Source organism: Lynx rufus, unplaced genomic scaffold, assembly GCF_022079265.1.
Source record: "Lynx rufus isolate CCGP_SWC_20201006 ecotype Redwood Valley unplaced genomic scaffold, mLynRuf1.p SCAF_11, whole genome shotgun sequence".
In the NCBI taxonomy this organism is placed as follows: domain Eukaryota; kingdom Metazoa; phylum Chordata; class Mammalia; order Carnivora; family Felidae; genus Lynx; species Lynx rufus.
In genome coordinates this window covers 14,395,212-14,417,034 of record NW_025814825.1, presented here as the reverse complement: position 1 = coordinate 14,417,034, position 21,823 = coordinate 14,395,212, and the positions used below count along the sequence as shown (strand labels likewise).

General features: G+C 37.6%; 1 protein-coding gene and 1 pseudogene across 7 annotated transcripts in view; both read left to right on the top strand.

The window, feature by feature from the left end:
* MICU1 (mitochondrial calcium uptake 1) overlaps nt 1-21,823 on the top strand; it is a 250,242-nt gene that overhangs the window by 149,519 nt on the left and 78,900 nt on the right. For 6 of the 7 annotated variants that reach the window (XM_047072928.1, XM_047072927.1, XM_047072924.1 and 3 more), the window contains one exon: nt 12,600-12,682. The exons of the other annotated variant lie outside the window; for it this stretch is intronic. In XM_047072928.1, coding sequence (XP_046928884.1) covers nt 12,600-12,682 — 83 coding nt within the window. The remainder of the gene's footprint in view (nt 1-12,599; nt 12,683-21,823) is intronic. 7 annotated transcript variants of the gene reach the window in all.
* Nucleotides 17,690-18,380, top strand: LOC124506895 (transmembrane protein 230-like; annotated as a pseudogene).

Below are 21,823 nucleotides of genomic sequence, written 5' to 3'. Positions count from 1 at the left end.
AGACTGGACCAAGCAGAAGAATCAGTGAGCTCAAAGACATTGTCTGAAAGTATCCAGTAGAGGAACAAAAAGAAAAAAGAATGAAAAGAAATGAAGAAAACCTACTGGACCTATGGGACACCATGAAGAGAAATAATCTACCTATCGTTGGAGTCCTAGAAGGAGAAGAGAAGGAGAAAAGGGGGTAGAAAGCTTAAATAATGACTGAGACCTTCCCAAACCTGGAGAGGGATTTGGACGTTCAAGTTTATGAAGCTAATAGGCCACCACAAAATTTCAATCCAAAATGATCTTCTCCAAAACACATTATAATAAAACTGACTAAAATCACAGACAGAGATAGAATGTTTAAAGTAGCAAGAGAAAACAAATTTTTCATACAAGGGATCCCCTATAAGGCTATCAGCTGAATTCTCGGCAGGAACCTTGCAGGCCAGGAGAGAATGGAGTAATATATTCAGAGGACTGAAAGAAAAAAGCCAACCAAGAATACTTTACCCAGCAAATTTACCCTCCAAAAAATGAAGGTGAGATAAATAAGTATGTTCCATAACAAACAAAAGCTGAAGAACTTCATTACCACTGGACCTACCTTATAAGAAATGTTGAAAGTTCTTCATGTTTAAATAAAAAGACACTAACTAGTAACATGAAAATACAGAAAACACTGGTAAAGGTAAGTCTATAGTTAGATTCAGACTACTCTAATACAGTAATATGGTGATGTGTTAACCACGCAATTCTAGTATAAAGGTTAAAGGACAAAAGTATTAAAATTAGCTATAACAACAATAATTTATACACACACATAATGCATATACAATATAAAAAGATGCATATTGTGACATCAAAAACAAAATGTTGAGAGGGAAGGGTACAAATTTTGTATGTAATTGAAATTAAGTTATCATTTCGAAGTAGACTGTCTAGGGGTACCTGGGGGCTTAGTCGGTTAAGCATCCAACTCTTGATTTCAGCTCAGATCATGCTCTCAGGGTTGTGAGATCAAGCCCCACCTCATGCTCTACATTGGGCATGGAGCCTGCTTAGATTCTCTCTCTCCCTGTTCCTTTGCCCACCCCCCCACACATGTTTGCATGTGCTTTCTCTCCCCCTCTCTCAAAGAAAGAAAGATAGATATATAGGTAGGTAGGTAGATAGATAGATAGATAGATAGATAGATAGATAGATAAAGTAATTAATTTAAAAAATAGACTATTGAGGTGGCTGGGTGGCTCAGTTGGTTCATCTCAGCTCAGGTCTTGATCTCAGGATCATGAGTTCAAGCCCTGCTTTGGGCTCCGCGCTAAGCATGAAGCCTACTTAAAAAAAAAAAAAAAAAAAGACTGTTATGTCTGTAAGATGTTTCAATTATGTTTCATGGTGACCACAAAATAAGGGGCACTTGGGTGGTTCAGTCAGTTGAGTGTCTGACTTTTGATTTCAGCTCAGGTCATGATCCCAGGGTCAAGCCCCGTGTCCTGCTCCATGCTGGGTATGGAACCTGCTTGAGATCCTCTCTCTCCCTCTGCCCCCCTCGCATGTGTGCTCTCTCTCTCTCTCTCTCTCTCTCTCCCTCCCTCTCTCTCAAAAGAAAAAAAAAAAGCTATAGTGGATAACACAAGATAAAGAAGCAAAGTATATCACTGCAGAAAATCATAAATTCACAAAGGAAGACAGCAAGAAAGGAAAAAACAACAAAGGAACTACAAAAAAAATGCAGAAAACAAGAAGATAGCAACTCCAAGTCCTTAGCAATCAATAATTACTTTAAGGGGCACCTGGGTGGCTCAGTCAGTTAAGTGTGCAATTCTTGATTTCAGCTCAGGTCATGATCTCATGGTTCGTGGGTTAGAGCCCCACCTTGGGGCTCTGCACTGATAGCGCCATGGCCTGCTTGGGATTCTCTCTCTCTTCCTTTCTTTCTGCCCCTCCCCGGTCATGTGCACACACACTCTCTCAAAATAAGTAAACATTAAAATAATAATAATAATTACTTTAAATAAGTGGGTTAAGTTCTCCAAACAAAGGGCAGATAGTTGCTAAATTTGTAGAAAACAAGACCCAACCATATGCTGCCTACAAGGAACTCACTTCTGCTAAAGGGAACACATTGATTCAAAGTGCAGGGATGCAAAAAGATATTCTATACAAATGCAAACCAGAAGGGAACAGGGATAGCTATACTTGTAGCAGACAAAATAAACTTTAAGTCAAAAACTGGAACAAGAAACAAAGTCATCGTATAACGATAAAGGGGTTAATTTATCAAGAGGTTATAACAATTTTAAATTTTTTTTTCAACGTTTATTTATTTTTGGGACAGAGAGAGACAGAGCATGAACGGGGGAGGGGCAGAGAGAGAGGGAGACACAGAATCGGAAACAGGCTCCAGGCTCTGAGCCATCAGCCCAGAGCCTGACGCGGGGCTCGAACTCACGGACCGCGAGATCGTGACCTGGCTGAAGTCGGACGCTTAACTGACTGCGCCACCCAGGCGCCCCAAGAGGTTATAACAATTTTAAATACACATACATCCTAAATTAGAACACCTAAGTATATTAAGCAAATATCAACAGATCTGAAGGGAGTAATTGACAATACATTAATATTAGGGGACTTCAGCCTGGGTGGCTCAGTCAGTTAAGCTTCCAGCTTCGGCTCAGGTCATGATCTCTCAGTTTGTGAGTTCAAGCCCTGTGTTGGGCTCTGTGCTGACAGCTCAGAGCCTGGAGCCTGCTTCAGATTCTGTGTCTCCCTGTCTCTCTGCCCCTCCCATGCTCATGCTCTGTCTCTGTCTGTCTCTCAGTAATAAATAAACGTTTAAAAAAAATATTAGGAGACTTCAATACTCCACTTTCAACAAGTTTTTTTATCTTTCTATACTATTTTGTTTTTGATACATTTCTTATAAATAACATGGTTTGATCCAATCTGAGAGCCTTTGTCTTGGGAGGGCGGCATTTGTCTTTTAATAGAGGAGTTTAGTTCATTTAACTCTGTTGTGATTTATTTGGTCTTCTCTCACCTTATGTTTCTGAGCTTTCTTGCTGGGTTTTTTTTTTTTTTTCTTTTAAACCTTTGCTCTAGGCATTGTGTTTCTCCTGAAGCTTTTATAGCAGTTTGTATTGTAAAAGACCTCCTTCCCCTTTTTCTTTCTTTTATTCTCAGTTAGTGTTTTGGTTACCCCCCAGAGGTATCTCCAAGGGACCTAGAAAGAAACTCTTGGGAGTGTTAGTGCCTTTTGGATGGTTTTAGCAGTCCCAATTAAAATGTAGTAGCAACACCCTGTAATTAGAGGAGGCACGCTGTAAAAATAATTCTCTGGACTCGGTCAGACGGAGCCTCTTCAAGGGTTAGAAATGAAGGAGGGAGTCATTTGGGTCACTTTGGTCATGGAAGTGATAAATGGTTGGACCATGTCAATTTTGCACAGCAGAAGATGGGCTTCATCTTATTCATTGTGAGCCTTAGCAGTGATCACTGGGATGGAAGGATGGTCATGGGCAACCACACAATAAATAAGTGAGGAGAGGGAGAGTCCTGGTGTACATATGAGTGGCTCTAGGGGACTTTTCCTTCCCATTTCCTTCTTCCTCCTTACTAGAGGCCTCACTTACCCAGTCAGCTATTCCACTGGTGGTAGGGACATCTCTTGGGGGAGAGGTGCAACATGACTTTTTTTAATCCAGGATGAAGTCATGCATTTCTTTCTTTTTTTTTTTTTTTTTTTACATTCATTTGATTTTGAGAGACCGACAGAGCAGAACTGGGGGAGCAGTAGAGAGAGAATGAGACACAGAATCTGAAGCAGGCTCCAGGCTCTGAGCCCGACGAAGGGCTTGAACTCACAAACCTTGACCTGAGCTGAAGTCAGACGCTTGACCGACTGAGCCACCCAGTCGCCCCTGTTAGAAGCTGAGACGTTTAGCTTCCTTTCACTTTCTTCTCTCTACTCAGTTTACTTTTTAATAATCTGGTAGTTTTTTCTATTCCACATTCTTTCTCTTTTTTTTTAAGTTTATTTTACTTATTTTGAGAGCGAGAGAGAGAATGAGAATTCCAAGCAGACTCCAAGCAGTCAGCACAGCCCAACACAGGGCTCACTCTGATGAACCCTGAGATCATGACCTGAGCCAAAATTCAGAGTTGAATGCTTAACCAACTGAGCCACCCAGGAACACTTCCACAGTATTTCTTTATAAGTGACTTTGCATTACATGCTTTCTCTTTCAAGGATGCTTCTCATATTTCATTATTATGTATTTTATATTTGGGGAGAATAACCAAGAGTGCATGCTCTAGTAGGCTGTCTGGATTTGAATTCTGGCTCTGTGACCCTGGACACATTGTACCTTAGTTTACTCTTCTTTAACAGGGGGTGGGTATAATACGATGTCACAGAGTGGTTGAGAGGATTAAATAATTCATAGAAAGTGCCTATACATAATAAATAACATTTAATAAATGCCAGATGCCATGATTATTATTGTATTAATAACTATTATTTAAGCTTAACTCTGTTCTCCTGATTTTATTGCTCACTTAATTTATTGCTCACTTCCTAATTGATCTCATCTTCCCTGTCTTTATTTCTTTATTTTGATGGATCTTTGTTGTTGGCTGAAGAATTTCCTCAACCGGCAATTGCAAACTTTTTCTTAAGGGGCAAGATAAATATTTTAGACTTGCTAGCCATGGCACCTACTTCTACTTAACTACTAAGGTCTCAACTCTGCCTCTGTAGCTCAAAAGCAGCCATAGACACTACATAAATCAATGGCTAGCCAAGAGGGCAGTTTACTGACCCTTGCTCAAGACTTGTGCTTCTGTTTTTTGTGTAATGTTAGTAAGGTGTATGAGTTATACAATTTTAAAGTTCTTGCATGTCTGAGAATATCTTCTGTCACTAATGTAGGCAAATGATGACTTCACTTGTATGTAATTCTTCAATTACAATTGTTTTCTCTCAAGATTCTGTGGTGTTCAAGTATTGTGGAGAATTATGATACAACCTAATACTTCTTTCTTTATGATAACTAATGTGTTTTCCTTCTGGATGGCTTAGGATTTCTCTTTTCTTTATCCTTAGCATTTGTCATTTCACCAGGGGAATTTTTTTTCTGTTCTGTGTTAAAACAGCAAGGCTAAGAAGAAGAACTAGATTGATGGACTTACATACCATGAACTTTGGCTATTTCAGATTGCCTTATTGTCTTTTTTTCCTCCACTAAAGAAATTTCCTTTATGTTGTATTCAAAAAGTTAGCGATGAAAGGTTTTTATCATTTTGAATTGCATATGATATGATATGGTGTTTTAAGTGGCAGAATATTCACTATTTCATATTGTATAGTTTGGTTCCTGTTTAATGGACTCCTATAGCTGTACAATCACAGAAAACATATTCAGGAAATAGTCTAATTAAATTACCCTTGTTTGGGGTGCCTGGGTGGCTGAGTTGGTTGAGCATCTGACACTTGATTTTGGCTCAGATTGTGACCTCACGGTCATGGGATTGAGCCCTGCATCAGGCTCTGTGCTGAGCATGAAGCCTGCTTAAAATTCTCTCTCTCTCTCTCTCTCTCTCTCTCTCTCTCTCTCTGTCTCTCTCTCTCTCTCTCCCCTCCCCCCTTGCCCCCCCCACACTCTCAAATCATAAATAAATAAATAACCCTTGTTTGAACATATTAAATCACTAAATGGTAAGGAACTAAAATTTATAGCATAGTCAAAAGTCATTACAATGTTTTAAATTGTAATTCTAACACAAGGAACAGGAAAATACCTTGATTTTAACTTTATTTCATAACACAGTATCTTCTATAACCACTTATAGTCCATGTGGATGTTTTTTAATTTTTTTAACGTTTATTTATTTTTGAGAGAGAGAGAGAGAGACAGAGAGAGCATGAGCAGGGGAGGGGCAGAGAGAGAGGGAGACAGAATTTGAAGCAGGCTCCAGGCTCTGAGCTCTCAGCACAAAGCCTGATGCGGGACTCGAACTGGTGAACCATGAGATCATGACCTGAGCTGAAGTCAGACACTTAAACGACTGAGCCACCCAGGCGCCCCTTATGTGGATTTTTTTTAATTTGCCATCCTATATCTTGTATTTCAAGAATAGTTATGTGCCTGATTTCAGAGCAAATGCTGTAGCTGTTCTCATCATCTTCATCAACTTCAGGTGCCAAGATTAATAGTGTATATTTTAGTCAGTAGAGAATTCCACAAAACAAAGATGAGGGGAAGCCTAACTATGGGCTTCTGAGTTGAAGCAGAAGGTATAAGAGTTAAATTTTTTAGCCACTCATATTCTCATTATGCCTCGCTTCACATAAATATGCCTTTGTACCCAGTTAACTGTATATAAAAATCAAATGTAAAATATGTAACTTTATAAAAAGACGTTCTTCTTGACTTTGTGCTTCTCTTTTGTCATTCTTTAAGTCTTACATTTTTCAAATATTTGCAGCCCTTTTTATTAGCTATCGCGTTAACGTGACACATTCCATGAAACTATTAGAAACTGCTGAAAAGGCTAACATTATCATATTTACTACCTGTAAAATGGTTACTCAGAAATGAAACCAGAGTTTATATAAGGCAACTATTATTGATGAAAAGAAAATCAATCTGCTGCTGCTTAAGTGTGTTTAAAATAATTCCTAGGATATTTTCATTTTGTGTAGCACCCTTCTTCTGAGGCTAAAGCATCCCAAGGAAATGCAGTCCAACTACAACATGTACTATGAGAACCTTTTCCCTCTACTCTGTAAAAGGCAGAAAGACGACTTTCAGTCTGCACCCTAACCATCATACCTAGAAGAATTCAGGGAGGGATACTATTTTGAAATCAAATCTTACAGATTTTTCTCCCCGCTTTCCCCAAGCCTAATGTTATATAGAAAGCAAGACACTAAGCCTTCACATAAGAGGAATGCTAGTGTGTTAGTCTGCAAAGAAGCAGTCCTATTGTTTCTAGAAAGGATAAGTCATTCCAGGATTAACTACATTTAGGATATACTGCATTTGTGGGAGGCATTGACCATCTGAAGTACCCGAAAGCGGTGGGGGGGGGGGGGGCTGTTATATGCTAAAGTTCTGGAAAGCAATTTCTGAGAAACCTTAGTAGAGAGATGATCATGTCTTTTTATGTTTTCAGAGGGCCATCATATAGATGAGGAAGCAGATCTATTTTTTATCTCTCTAGAAAATTAAACTAGGACAGTTTATAGGAGCTACACAGAATTAGATTTGTGTTCTGCTTGAGAAAAAAAGCTCAATTAATATGGCCAGTAATGGTTAGAACCTCAGAAGTGGTGACCTCTCTCTCTCTCTCAGAAATAATCAGAGGTTATGTGATCATCCTTACAAATTCAGTAGGCAGGTTCATCATTAAACAGAGACTCATTATAATCTAAAGGTTTTTTTTCTAACTCAGAGTTCTCTAATATTGCATATTAATTACCTCATTTATCCTATAACGTCATTTTAAAACAAGAATAGTGCTAGTAGGAATTCTGTAGTAGGAGAATCAAACCAACAGAAAATAAGAATCTAACCTATTCATGTTTTTGTTTATTATGTCAGTACTACCAAAAAAGAATTTAAGGCATAATGACTCACGTTGTTGGAAGAACCAGAATTAGAGGCCTAGTCTTGTGCCTTTTCTATTAAAAAAACACTAAGTGGAACAGTCATGAAAGTCTTGAGACAGCTAGTGTTAATGCTGTCTGAATATTTAACTTAATATATATAGAAAAAGATGCTTTTTTTTTGTTACTAAAACAAAGCAGAAAAATCTGTGCTTCCAAGAGCAATCTAGGGTCGTTATTTTATCACTGTTGTTAATGATAGAATAATATAAACATGGATTCTTAACTAGAACAGACCTAAGGGATCTCCATTTCCTAGTAGCACAGATTGTCATGGAACTCTGAATAATGAGCTTTGAATATAATCTTATTGTTTTAATCACTTCCAACATATATTACGATCATTTTGGAAATCACTGTACTAAAAGTAGATTGTGTTGATAACACAGTGGGAGAAAGCTTCACTGTTCACTCTGTAAGTAGCCTGGGATTCAAAAGAATTCCTCTCTCAGTACCTTTCTGTGAAACAGGTTATGAATTAGCAGAAACCCTGGACACCTTAAAACTTTCCAGAGCAGCTAGATTTAAAAAAAAATACTCTGAAGCCTACATTTAAAGGGAGACAGGGAAGTACAAGAGTTGCCTAATAGCATTTTCCTGGGTAGCATGTTTCACTTAAAAGCACATGGGTATTTGCTTGTCTTAAATGCTTTGATATGATCAGCAGATGAAGATTGGATAGGCTGAGAGAACGACTCCTGGAAGGACCTTTCCTGATAGACGAGTAAGGCCCGAGAGTGTGCAAGGCTGCTGCCCTGACTTGCCTTATCATGACCAGTGCACTAGAAGCACAGCCTCTAGAGTAGTATCAGTGCATGCACTTTAATAAACACTCTGAGTAGCTCCACATAAGCAAATACTCTATTTGAAAGTAAGCAGGATCAAAAGATACAGAAACCTCAAGAAGTACAGGGTAAGGCGCCTGAGTGGCTCAGTCGGTTGAGTGCAGACTCTTGATTTCTGTTCAGGTCATGATCCCAGGGTCATGGGATTGAGTTCCCACGTTGGGCCACAATGAGCATGGAGCCTGCTTGAGATTCTCTTCCTCCCTCTCCCTCTGCCCCTTCCCCACTTGTGCTCGCTCACTCTCTCGCTCTCTCTCAAAATGAAAAATTAAAAAATTAAAAATAATAAAAAGAAGTACAGGGTGTGCTTTGGTAAAATGACCATAATTGTAAGAGGATATATTAACTATGGTGTGCTGAAATAACTCATTCAGTCGTTTAAATGATGACTGTGCCTTCACAAAACTCACAGGACATAAGAATAAAATATTATGATAAAGCTAAAATTGTAAGCACTCTGTGTCCTCTCTGTAATGAGTGGAGATAGGGAATGGGAATGCTGCTTTAATTGTTGAGCTTTGCTTCAACGTACTGACTGGCTTTTGCCAGATTTTTCCCCATTTCTGTTCATTTGGACTAATTTCTTCCTGATGCCACCTCCTCTGTCACTGCTTCCTTTCTCCTTCCTTTTACCTTAAATATTGGCCTCCAGTTGCCCGGTGTTTTCCTCTGAATAGGCTGCAGACCCCTTGAATTCAGCAGGTCTGAAAAGAATTCCTTTTATTTCTCGGAACCTTTTACATCTGTTTTATCTTTTGGTTAATGATATGCAAGCTAGCCTAAGGCAGTCAAGCTGTCAGCCTTTTTTACTGTCTATTCTTCACAGCTAATTAATCATTAAGTTGTGTAATCCCACCTCCTTATTTCAGATCTGTTTCTTCCTCTCCATTACCACTGCAGTCACCCCAGTTCACATTTTCAGCATTTACAAGAGCTTCCTCGGTCTTCTCCGAAGCTGGTTCTTGTTTTCCAACTCATCCTTCAATTCACATTGTAGCCAGAGAAATCCTTTATAAACGTCTGTTTGATGGTGTCACCCCCCCCCCCGCCCCCGCCTTAAAACTCTCAGCAGCTTTATGCTGTCTGTGGTTGTTACAATCTCAGGTATCTACAAGGAATAGGCAAATGATGTATTTGAATGAGGGGGGGAGGATAGGAGAATGCATTACTGCCTAAAGCAATTCATATTCATGATTTTTTCAAACATGTGACAAACCTATCTGAGAATCTAATGTTACCTGTGGATTTCCAATTAGTGCAGCCAAGTCTAAAGTATAAGCAAGGCATATGCAACGTTTCTCTGATGGTATGTCCTTGAAATGAAGAACTTGGAACTCAGCTATTGTAGAGACTGACATAATCAGTGAGTCATGTTTTGTTGTTTTGTGTCTAGGTTAAAACATATCAAAATAGAGTATGTGTTTATTATTGTTAAGAACCTCTCTCTCCCTGTTGGAGGCCATGGAGCATAATGAAAAAGTTTATGGGCTTTGGAGTCAGTGTTGACCTAGGTTCACTTACCAGTTCTGCCACATATTAGCTGTGTAATTTGGGGCTTGTCATTTAGTGAGCCCCAATTGTCTACCCTGTTGAAAAAAAAATCAGGAGCGTCTGGGTGGCTCAGTCAGTTAAGCATCCGACTCTTGATTTTGGCTCAGGTGATGATGTCACAGTTTGTGAGACCGAGCCCTGTGTTGGGCTCTGTGTTGACAGTGTGGATCCTGCTTGAGATTCTCTCTCTCTCTCTCTCTCTCTCAAAATAAATAACATTTTTAATAAAAAGAAAATTAAAACTTTCAGAGTTGAGTGTACTAACTCAGATAATCAACATCTTTAAATTATCAAGCTCAAGGCTTGGCACATAGTAGTAACTCTTCAGTAAAAGACAACATCAAGTAGGAAAGTTTTTAATTTTTTTTAATGTTTATTTATTTTGAGAGAGAATGATCATGAGCTGGAGAGGGGCAGAGAGAGAGAATCCCAAGCAGGCTCCAACGCAGGGCTCAGTCTCACAAACCATGAGATCATAACCTGAGCCAAAATCAGGAGTCAGATGTTCAACTGACTGAGCCACCCAGGTGTCTCCAGACAAGTAGGAGAAACTTAAGAAGTGACAGCAAGTATACAAAAATCTAACTCCCCTGGCTGTATCCTTTGTAACAGTTGTATTTGTGGCCTAGAGAAGAATAAGCCTGTTGGAAGCCACTATCAAGTGAGGCAAGCAGTGGGAAGCTGACAGGCACATGATTCGCCCAGGCAACCTAAAACCCAAGAGCTCACCAGCCTAGCTGGCTAGCTAGCTGAAAGTGGAATTTAACCCTATAAGGTGTTATGATTGACAAATTCATGAGTAACGTGGACATATGGATTCTCTGTAACTATGCATAATGTACTAAGCCCCCTTTTTGCTTTTTTGTTTCCTACAATCTTTAATTTTTTTTATTTTTTTAAGGTTTATTTTTTAAATTTATTTTTGAGAGAGAGAGAGAGAGAGAGAGACAGAATGTGAGTGGGGCAGGGGCAGAGAGAGAGGAAGATCAGAACCCAAAGCAGTCTCCAGGCTCTGAGTTGTCCACACAGAGCCCAACATGGGGCTCAAACTCACAAACTGTGAGATCATGACCTGAGCCAAAGTCGGATGCTTAACTGACTGAGCCAACCAGGCACCCATAATCTTTAAAATTTTTAATAAAAATTATATTAACTGAAAATTTAATTCAATAGTATTAGGATATATAGGATATTTTATTTTGGTTTATTCTCTACATTTATATAAATTTGAAGTACCAAAGGAAGGAAGTAAACAACTTTGTTTTCTTTACCAGAACATTTAGTGTGGTAAGGAAGGAGGAACATTACATTTTATTCTAATGCACAAGTGTATTAATTATATTTATATTATATTTCTTGATCTAGGAATACTAAAAAGTCTTCAAGAGCTTTTGCCATTCACCTAAGGGGAAAAAACTACATACGCCATCTTCTCAAGCTTTGCATTTTTCATTTTGTTTTTTAAACTTCAGCTTTATTTTACCATTTCCATATACTTTGCTCAGTAATTTGTATACCCAGCTGACGTGGTTGAAATAGGAGGCCGAGTAGATACCAGTATGCTTTTCGTCCTTACCTCAGAGCTATAGTGATAATGAGCAAAGTAGTATAGAAAATAACCTGATGGCTGAATGACATCCACTGAACTCGCGATTGCACTTACAATGGAGAGACTAGAAAGAACAAACTAGAAATCTAGCTGGCTTTAAAAAGGCAAGACAAAGACTTAGAGTTTCAACCTCTTACTTTGCCACAATATGTCTCACCCCAAGCAGACGTTCATGCCCAGATAAATAATGCTACATTTAAGTAACAGCACAACATTAATATTACACAGTTAAGAGGATGGTTCTAAGAAAGCAAAGCTGAAGCATTTAGATTGGTGTTGAAACACAAAGAGACAAGTGCTATCTTTACTGGCTATAGTAAAATTTCTCTTTTGGTTTTAAGGAGTATCGCTACAAGATTGATCTGGATAAATATGGTGGCATTCTGACATTACACCTGATATTACATTTAGTGTTTGGGGTGCCTGGGTGGCTCAGTCAGTTGAGCATCCGGCTCCTTTTTTTTTTTTTTTAATGTTTATTTTATTTTTTAGAGAGAGAGAACAAGAGAGGAGCAGACAGAGGGAGACAGAGGATCTGAAGTATGCTCTGTGCTTCAAACACATGAACTGTGAGACCATGACCTGAGCCGAAGTCAGATGCTTAACAGACTGAGCCACCCAGATGCCCTATGGACTCTTGATTTTGGCTCAGCTCATGATCCCAGGGTTGGAGGATTGAGCCCCACATCAGGCTCTGTGTGAGCGTGGAGCCTGCTTAAGATTTTCTCTCCTCCCTCTGCCCCTCTCCCTTGCTCATGCTCTGTCTCTCAGTTAATAAATAAATAGATAAATAAATAAATAAATAAATTTTAATGTTTAACTCTGTTTTTCTTAAAGGAATGATTTTTTGTTTTTAGTTAATGCCTTCTAAATATTTTCTTACCCCCCTTCTCTCCTCCTCCTTCCCTCCCATTCTTTCCTTCCTTACTCCCTGCAGCTCCTCAGAGAAATTTTGAAATTGCCTTCAAGATGTTTGATTTGAACGGAGATGGAGAAGTAGACATGGAGGAGTTTGAACAGGCAAGTTTCCCTGGAAAGTTCCTTTGTGTACATTAATATTTAGCACCTTTTCATGTGCCTTGGAGTTATTTTGGTCCTGGTCAGCATACTCAGATGCAATCCAATTTTTGAAGTACCTAATCCATCATGTAAAAAAATCATCCTCACTTTTAGTAAGTGGGTTTTGTTTGTTTTCACCCTAAATGTAAGGAATTATTTGAGCATATGATGAAGGTCAAAGTTGTTCTGATTCCCCAACATGGATTAGATCATAATGCTGAGAGGAAAAGTTTTGGATATTCAATCATCTGTTTAGTCAACATTTATTAAACAGCTCCTTTGTGCCAGGCAGTTCCAGAATATAAGGATGAATGACATATGTTCTGAAAGGATTTCTATAATAGAAGGAAAAATGGTACCATACCTTTGAGTATAGCATGTTCAAGCCAGAGATGTACAGTTTCTGATGAATCCTAGGAAGAGATTACATTTCCATAAAACTTCTATCATTGGTGGGCCATGGTATCTCTCTAGATACAATGATTATGATTGTCAGAGTGGTTTCAAAACAAAACAAGCATATGTATACGTATATATACACATGTATGTATATATGAAGAAAGTATTTGTATTTAAAATAAGGAAAATAGCAAAAAAGAAATGGGGGAAAGTATGAGGTATGTATTTGTAAATAAAAAATTCACAGAAACAAAATTTTTAAATATCTGGAGACATTTATTCAAATCTGAACCCTGTGTCCATCTAATACCTTCACTTTTCCATAATCCTGCACTTGACTAGTATTGCCAGGTGGTCCCAAATGATTATAAATAGAATTTATTTTGTTATTTTTAAAATTATATTTTATTTGGGGTGCCTGGGTGGCTCAGTCGGTTAAGCGTCCAACTTCGGCTCAGGTCATGATCTCGCGGTCCATGAGTTCGAGCCCCACATCGGTCTCTATGCTGACAGCTCAGAGCCTGGAGCCTGCTTCCGATTCTGTGTCTCCCTCTCTCTCTGACCCTCCCCCGTTCATGCTCTGTCTCTCTCTGTCTCAAAATAAACAAACATTAAAAAAATTTTTTTTTACTTAAAATTCTATTTTATTTTACTTTAGTGGGAGTTAGGGATAATTTTATTTTCATTCAGACTTTAGTTGAGAAACTGAGTTTTATTCCCCCCCTTTTTTTTTATTTTTTAAGTTTTTATTTTAATCCCAGTTAGTTAACATACAATGTTAAATTAGTTTCAGGTGTACGATATAGTAATTAAATACTTCCATATGTCACCCTGTGTTCATCACAACAAGTGCACTCTTTAATCCTCATCACCTATTCAGCTCATCCCCTTATTTTATTTTACATTGCACTATTTTATTTTTTATTGAGATATTATTGACATATAACATTGTATTAGTTTTAGGTGTACAACATAATGATTTGATCTATGTATATATTGCAAAGTGACTACCACAATAAGTTTAGTTAACATCCATCACCACACATAGTTACAAATTATATTTCTTGTGATGAGAATTTTTAAGATCTACTCTCTTAGCAACTTTCAAATATATAATACAGTTTTGTGAAATATAGTCATCATGCTGTACATAGCATCCCCAGGATTTACTTAGAACTACGAGTTTATACCTTTAGACCACCTTCACCCATGGGGATCCCCCCCACCTCTGTCAACCAATAATCTCTTCTCCATATCTATGAGTTCAACTTTTTTTTAAGATTCCATATGTAAGTTAAATCATTCAGTATTTGTCTTTCTCTGTTTGACTGACTTCATGACCTCAAAGGTCCATCCATGTTATTACAAATGGCAGAATTTTCTTCCTTTTATGGCTGAATAATATTCCATTGTGTATATATACCACATTTTCTTTGGCCATTCATCCATTGGTGGAAACTGAGATTGTTCCCATGTCTTGGCTATTGTAAATAATGTTGCAGTGAACATGGATGGGTGCAGATATCTCTTCAAGATAGTAATTTTGTTTCCTTCTTATAAATACCCAAAAATGGAATTGATGAATCATATGATAGTTCTGTTTTTAATTTTGGGGGAACCTCCATACTATTTTTCATAGTGACTGCATCAATTTACATTCCCACCAACAGTGCACAAGGGTTCTTTTTTCTCCACACCCTAGCCAACGCTTGTTATTTTTTGTCCTTTTGATAATAGCCATTCTAATAGGTGTAAAGTATTATCTCATTATGGCTTTGATTTCCATGTCCCTGATGATGAGTGATCTTGAGCATATTTTCTGCATCTGATGGTCATCTGTATGCCTTCTTTGGAAAAATGTCTACTCGATCCTCTGCCCATTTTTTAATCAGAATGTTTGGATTTTGTTATTGAGCTGTAGGAGTTCTTTATATATTTTGGATATTAACCCTTTATCAGATATATGATTTGCAAATATTTTCTCTGATTCAGTAGGTTGCCTTTTTATTTTGTTGGTTTCCTTTGCCACGAAGACCTTTTTAGTTTGTCAGCCCAATTGATTATATTTGCTTTTGTTGCCTTTGCTTTTGTGTTAAATCCAAAAAATCATCACCAAGACCACGGTCAAGGAGCTTACCACCTATGTTTTCTTCCAGGAGTTTTATAGTTTCAAGTCTTACATTCAAGACTTTAATCCACACTAAATTAATGTTTGTGTATGGTATGAGATAGTGGCCCAGTTTCATTCTTTGGTATGTAGCTGTCCAGTTTTCTGAACACATTTATTGAAGAAGCTGTCCTTTCTCCATTGTATACTCTTGGCTCTTTTGTCATAAATTAATTGACCATAGATGTGAGGGTTTATTTCTGTTGTTTATTTATTCTATTCCATTGATCAATGTGTCTGTTTTTATACCAGTACAATACTGTGATTTTTTTTTAAGTTTATTTATTTATTTTGAGAGAGACAGAGACAGCATGAGTGGGGGTGGGTCAGAGAGAGAGCAGACTGAGAATCCCAAGCAGGCTTCATGCTACCAGCATAGAGCCTAATTCAGGGCTTGAACTCATGAAACCATGAGATCATGACCTGAGCTGAAATTAAGAGCCACCTGAGTCACCCAGGTGCCCCAATACCATAGTGTTTTGATGACTATAGTCTTATAATATAGTTTGAAATCAGGGAGTGTAATGCCTCTAGTTCTTCTTTCTCAAGATCTCTTTGGCTGTTCAGGGTCTAGTTTTTTGTTGTTGTTGTTGTTGTTTTGTTTTTTTCCCTAAGAATCAACTTTGGCTGTATTAGTTTTCTCAATAGTTTGTGTGTTTTCTTCTTTTTTTTTTCTAATATGGAATTTATTGTCAAATTGGTTTCCATACAACACCCAGTGCTCATCCCAACAGGTGCCCTCCTCAATGCCCATCACCCACTTTCCCCTTCCTCCCGCCCTAGTATATTGTCTTCACAAGGAATAAAAACTAGTTTCAAATATGTACAACAGAGAGCCCAAGTGGTTTTTGTGTTTTCTAATTAATTGATTTCTACTCTCATTTCTTCTACTCATTTTAGGGTTTTTTATGCTCTTTTATGCGTCTCTTAAGATAACATGGCTGGTCATTGTTTTGAGAATTCTCTTTTGTAATGTAAGCATTTAATACAATACATTTCCCTTCAAGCACTGCTATGGAAGCATCCTACAAATTTGATGTGTTGTATTTTCATTATCATTCAGTTTGAAATATTTTCTGTTTCACGTGTGATTTCCTTCTTGACCCATAAATTGTTTAGAAGTGTATTGTTTAATTTCCAAGTGTGGAGGTTTTGTTTTTTTAGTTATCTTTATTATCTAATTTAATTACATTGTGCTCAGAAAACGTACTCTGCATGATTTAATCCTTTTAAATGTATTGAGCCTGGTTTTATAGAACTGTATCTGATGTGTTTTATTAAACACATCAATGTGTTTTACTAAAGAATGTATATTCTGCAGTTACTGAGCACAGTGTTTTATAAATGTCAATTTAGTCAAGTTGATTGATAGTGTTGTTCAGGTGTTCTTTGTCCTTACGGATTTTTTTTAACTTAGTCATTCTAGCAGTTGTTGAGAGGGAGATGTTAAAATCTCCAAATATAGGGGTACCTGGGTGGCTCAGTTGGTTAAGCGTCTGACTTTGGCTCAGGTCATGATCTCACAGTTTGTGAACTCAAGCCCTGCATCAGGCTCTTTGCTGTCAGCATAGATCCCATTCAGATCCTCAGTCTCTCTCTCTCTCTCTCTCTGCCCCTCCCCTGCTTGCATTCTCTCTCTGTCTCTCTCAAAATAAGTGAACTTAAAAAAAAATCTCCAACTATAATTAGTCAATTGTTTGTTTTTCTTTAATTCTGCCAATTTGAGCTTTATGTATTTTGAAATTCTCTGTACATTTCTGATTATTGTCTTCCTCATGAATCAGTCCTGTTATAATTATGAAATGTTACTTTTTATCTTTGGTAATACTTTATCTTAAAGTCTATGTGGTATTAACATAGTAATTCAGACTTCTTATACTTACTATTTGCATGGTATGTCTTTTTTGTTTTGTCCATTTACTTTAAATATATCTGTGTTTTCTATTTAAAGTACATCTTTTCTAGACAATGTAATTTGGCTCTTGTTTTTTTTATCCATTCTGACAGTCTTTGCCTTTTAATTGCAGTATTTAGCCCATTGACATTTAACATAATTGCTGATTTAATTGGAATTAGACCTACCATTTTTGCTATTTGTTTTGTTTGTCCTTTCTGATTTGTGTTCCTCCCTTCTATGTTCCTGCCTTTTTTTGAGATTAAATATTTTATCCAGAATTCTGGTTTAATTTGTTTGGCATTTTAGCTGTACCTTTTTGCATTATTTTTATAGTGGTTGCTCTAGGGAGTACAACATAAATTGTTAAATATACACAGTCTACTTAGAATTAATATTCACAAGTTAGGGGAGGTGTGCCGTGAGACTTCAGGCGCCTTTGCTGCCAACAGTGAGCTAACTGCCAGCATTTGGGTGGCCTGGCATGGCGCTCCAGCTGTAATTGTGTCAGCATGTTATGATGCCATCTCAAACCAACCTGGCTATGGGAATCCCCAGTAGTAAAGTGAAATACTCAAAGCTCTCCAGCACAGACGATGGCTACATTGACCTTCAGTTTAAGAAGAACCCTCCTAAGATCCCATGTAAGGCTGTTTCTGATTGGCACCTTTCGCATTATCGTAGCTTCCCCCCTACTGGCAGGCTATATCAGCAAAGAGGCGACAGACCAGGTGTTCCTGTCCTGATCATTGGCATCCTGGTGTTCCTGCCAGGATTTTACCACCTTCACACTGCCTATTATGTATCCAAAGACTGCTGGGGTTATTCTTATGATGACATTCCAGATTTTAATGACTAGCACCCACTGTTAACCCTGAGGAGAAGAGTCACAGATGGGACTGAGACCAGCTTTAAGATATTGAGCAGAAACTGTGGTTAAGGCTAAGGAATTCTGCAGTTTGCAGATGTTAAAGAAAAGAATGGCCAGACTTATGGGTCCATCTTCGGGATATCATATGAGCTTACAGTTAACAAATTAACGAATTGGACATGCTCTATTTTGCCTTTCCTGGCCCTGGCAAAAGCTGACAAGTTTTTCCACATGAATATGTATCTTGGAAGAGGAGCAATGTTAATGGTGTGGGAAAGCAGGAGGTTATTCTGTAGTGAAAAGTGTTACTGCTACCATTCTTTTTAGAGTTGAGCATTTCTTTTTTTTTTTTTTTTTTCAAACGTTTTTTATTTATTTTTGGGACAGAGAGAGACAGAGCATGAACGGGGGACGGGCAGAGAGAGAGGGAGACACAGAATCGGAAACAGGCTCCAGGCTCCGAGCCATCAGCCCAGAGCCTGACGCGGGGCTCGAACTCACGGACCGTGAGATCGTGACCTGGCTGAAGTCGGACGCTTAACCGACTGCGCCACCCAGGCGCCCCGAGCATTTCTTTTAAATAGTCCTCATTGTCAGTTTGTTCTGGTGGCAAATGGAAGAATTCAATATGTCAAATTTCATATTACTAGTAATGTATTTTGAAAACATCTAAGAATCTTACCCTTACACTCCTCTCTAACTTTGTGTTCTACTGGAAGACCTTGGCAAAATCAAGTGTCAGTATGGGTGCATCTGTAATATTTTTTGCTACTTGCTTCCTTACTAACAGCAGCCAGGACTTTTTAAAATCTCAGAGCAGGTTTCCAAAAGGTAAACACTTCTCTCTGTTCACCCATCCTTGGTCAGCTTTGATTTGGCCCACCAGTAAGTTGGCCAACATATAATTTGGGTCATTCTGTTCTTTTAGATCAATATGTTCTATATATCATGGCTTTAAAGACTAGACTGTAGGCTGTTTCCTAAGAAAAAAAGTGTAGCTAAATGGTTATTATTTAGAGATTATAAGCCTGTTGTTAGCACCTTGTATTATGATGTCGCTCTGCTGAACATTGCAAGACTCCGCCTAGATCCTTAGAGAACTAGACTGCCTTAAGTTTGATTCTGTTTCCTAGCCTGCAAAAAGTGACATATTCAAAAGAAATTAAATGCCAAAATCTAAAAAAAATATATAATATTCACATGAAATGTAGTAACTCTGCAACCATAAGGTTTTATTTACCTCTTCATCCTTAATGCTATATTTGTTCTATGTATTACATCTACATATGTAATAAACCCCATAATAGTTTTTGTAATTTTTGCTCTAAGTCATATGTTTTTTTTTTATTTTGTTTAAAGTTTATTTATTTTGAGAGAGAGAGAGAGAGTATGCTCAGGAGAGGGCAGAGAGAGAGGGAGAGAATCCCAAGCAGGCTTCACACTGTCAGCAGAGAGTCCAGTGCAGGGCTCGAACTCACAAACCGTGAGTTCAAGACCTGAGCCGAAACCAACAGTTGGATGCTTAACCGACTGAGCCACCCAGGTGCTCCAAGTCATAAGTTTTTTAAAGAAAATAGGAGAAAAATAGTTTATTATATTTACTAACATATTTATCATTTCTGATGCCCTTCATTCCTTCCTAAAGATCCTAGTTTCTATATGGTATTATTTCCATTCAATTGGAAAAACTTTCTTTAGCATTTCTTGTAGTGCACATTTGTTGGTGATGAATTAATTTATATCATCATTATTTTGGGAAGGAAATTCTAGATATACAGCTCTTGATGTAGATGTAAAATTCTCAGTTATTGTTTTTCTCTCTCTGCTTTCCAGATTTTCTCTTTATATTTGGTTTCTAGAAATTTGATAATATTGTTCCTCAGTGTCGTTTTCTTTGTATTTGTCCTTGTTGGTATTTGATGAGCTATTTGTATCTATAAATTTATGATTTTTATCAAATTTGAGAAGTTCCTGGCCATTATGTCTTAAAAATTTGGTGGGGGGCATTCTTTCTTACCTCTCTGACCCTCCACTAACACAAATGTTAAGACCATCTCTGATATTGCCTCACAAATCTCTAAAGCTTTATTATTTTTTTTCCAATATTTTTTCCTTTTTGCTGTTCAAGCTGTGTAGTTTCTCTTGACTTATCTTCATATTCACTGACTCTTTGATCATTACAATTCTGCTATTAAGTTAATCCACTAAATTTGTATTTCGGGTACTGCATGTTTCAGTTCTAGAACTTCCGTTTCATTTTTTATATAGTTTTCCTTCTCATCTGAAATGTCCTATCTTTTCCTTATTCGTAAGTATATATTATATACTTGAACACTATTATTTAACTGTTTTAAAATTCTTGTCAATAATTTCTAATATCTGGGTCATCTTGGGGTTGTCTCCATTGTCTTTTCTCCTGAAGATGAGCCTTATTTCCCAGTTTCTTCATATGTCAAATAATTTTGGATCTTTGTCTAAGATATTATGAATGACATGTTGTAGACTTTGGATTTTGCTATATTCATCTGAAGAAAGTTTTGTTTTAGCAGGTGATAAGCTCAACTGTATTTGACTGGAGTTTATATATAGAATATGTATAAACTACCCTTCTTTGGGGAAGAAGGCTCCCCTTCTTTGGCTTTTTCCTTTTCAGGATTTCCCCCTCACTTTCCAATGGGTGTAGTTGCTCCAGATTCTGTCCTTGTGGTTTTTAAAGCCAGAAAAACTGAGAGGACCAATCCTTCTGATGCAGACTGGGGACTTCCTTCACCTCTCAGAAGCAAAATTGCCATAACTTCTCTACTCTTATTATAGATACTAAACTCTAGATTTGAATTTAGAGCAAATGGTACTTATTTCTGGCATTGATGCTGATGTGCAAAATGACTTGGAGCAGTCGCTTCACTATCCCGTTCACTGTTAGAGAAGGGAGTGCTAATTTGCTAATTTCGTCTAACGTGATGCCTTGATAACTGGCCTTCTTAAACTGTTACAACTAATAATATTGATCACAAGGAATCTTGATGTAAAAACTCTTTTAGACCAAAAACAACAAATTATAAGGTAGTTCATGAGTGAACGGCTCTCTTTAGAAGTTTCTCTGCTCATCTTTATATATTTTACATTCTTGGGAAATATAATAATTTATTAAGTTGAAAGTGCTCTAGGCTTCCAAACATTCAAACTTTGCTCTGATTTCCCAGGGAAACAGGTGTTTTCTTAACAGTGTATTCATCAAGCTTGTAAAAAAAAAAAAAAAAAAAAAAAAAAGTTTAACAGAACCAGGAAAAAGACCTCACTTATTTTAAAGTTAATGTTACATAAAGCAAACTAATAGCTATTATTACTCTTTGATTCATCTTTTTCCAAAAATCACTTTTTTTACGTATTTTTTAAAAACTTTTAATTTATTATTTTTTTTGTTTATTTTTGAGAGAGAGAAAGAGAGAACAGGCAGGGACGAGCAGGGAAGGGGCACAGAGAGAGGGAGACACAGAATCCAAAGCAGGCTCCAGGTTCTGAGCTGTCAGCACAGAGCCTGATACAGGGCTTGAACCCACAAACCATGAGATCATGACCTGACCCCCAAATTCAGATGCTCAACTGACTGAGCTACCCAGATGCCCTGTTTCCAGAAATCACTTTGATCATGCATAAATACATATTACTAAAAGGCATTGATCAACTGTATACTAAATGTGAGTTTTCTCTGACTTTTGTATCACCACGGATCCTTTCTCTAACCCATTTCGTAACAGATCGTAAAACAGA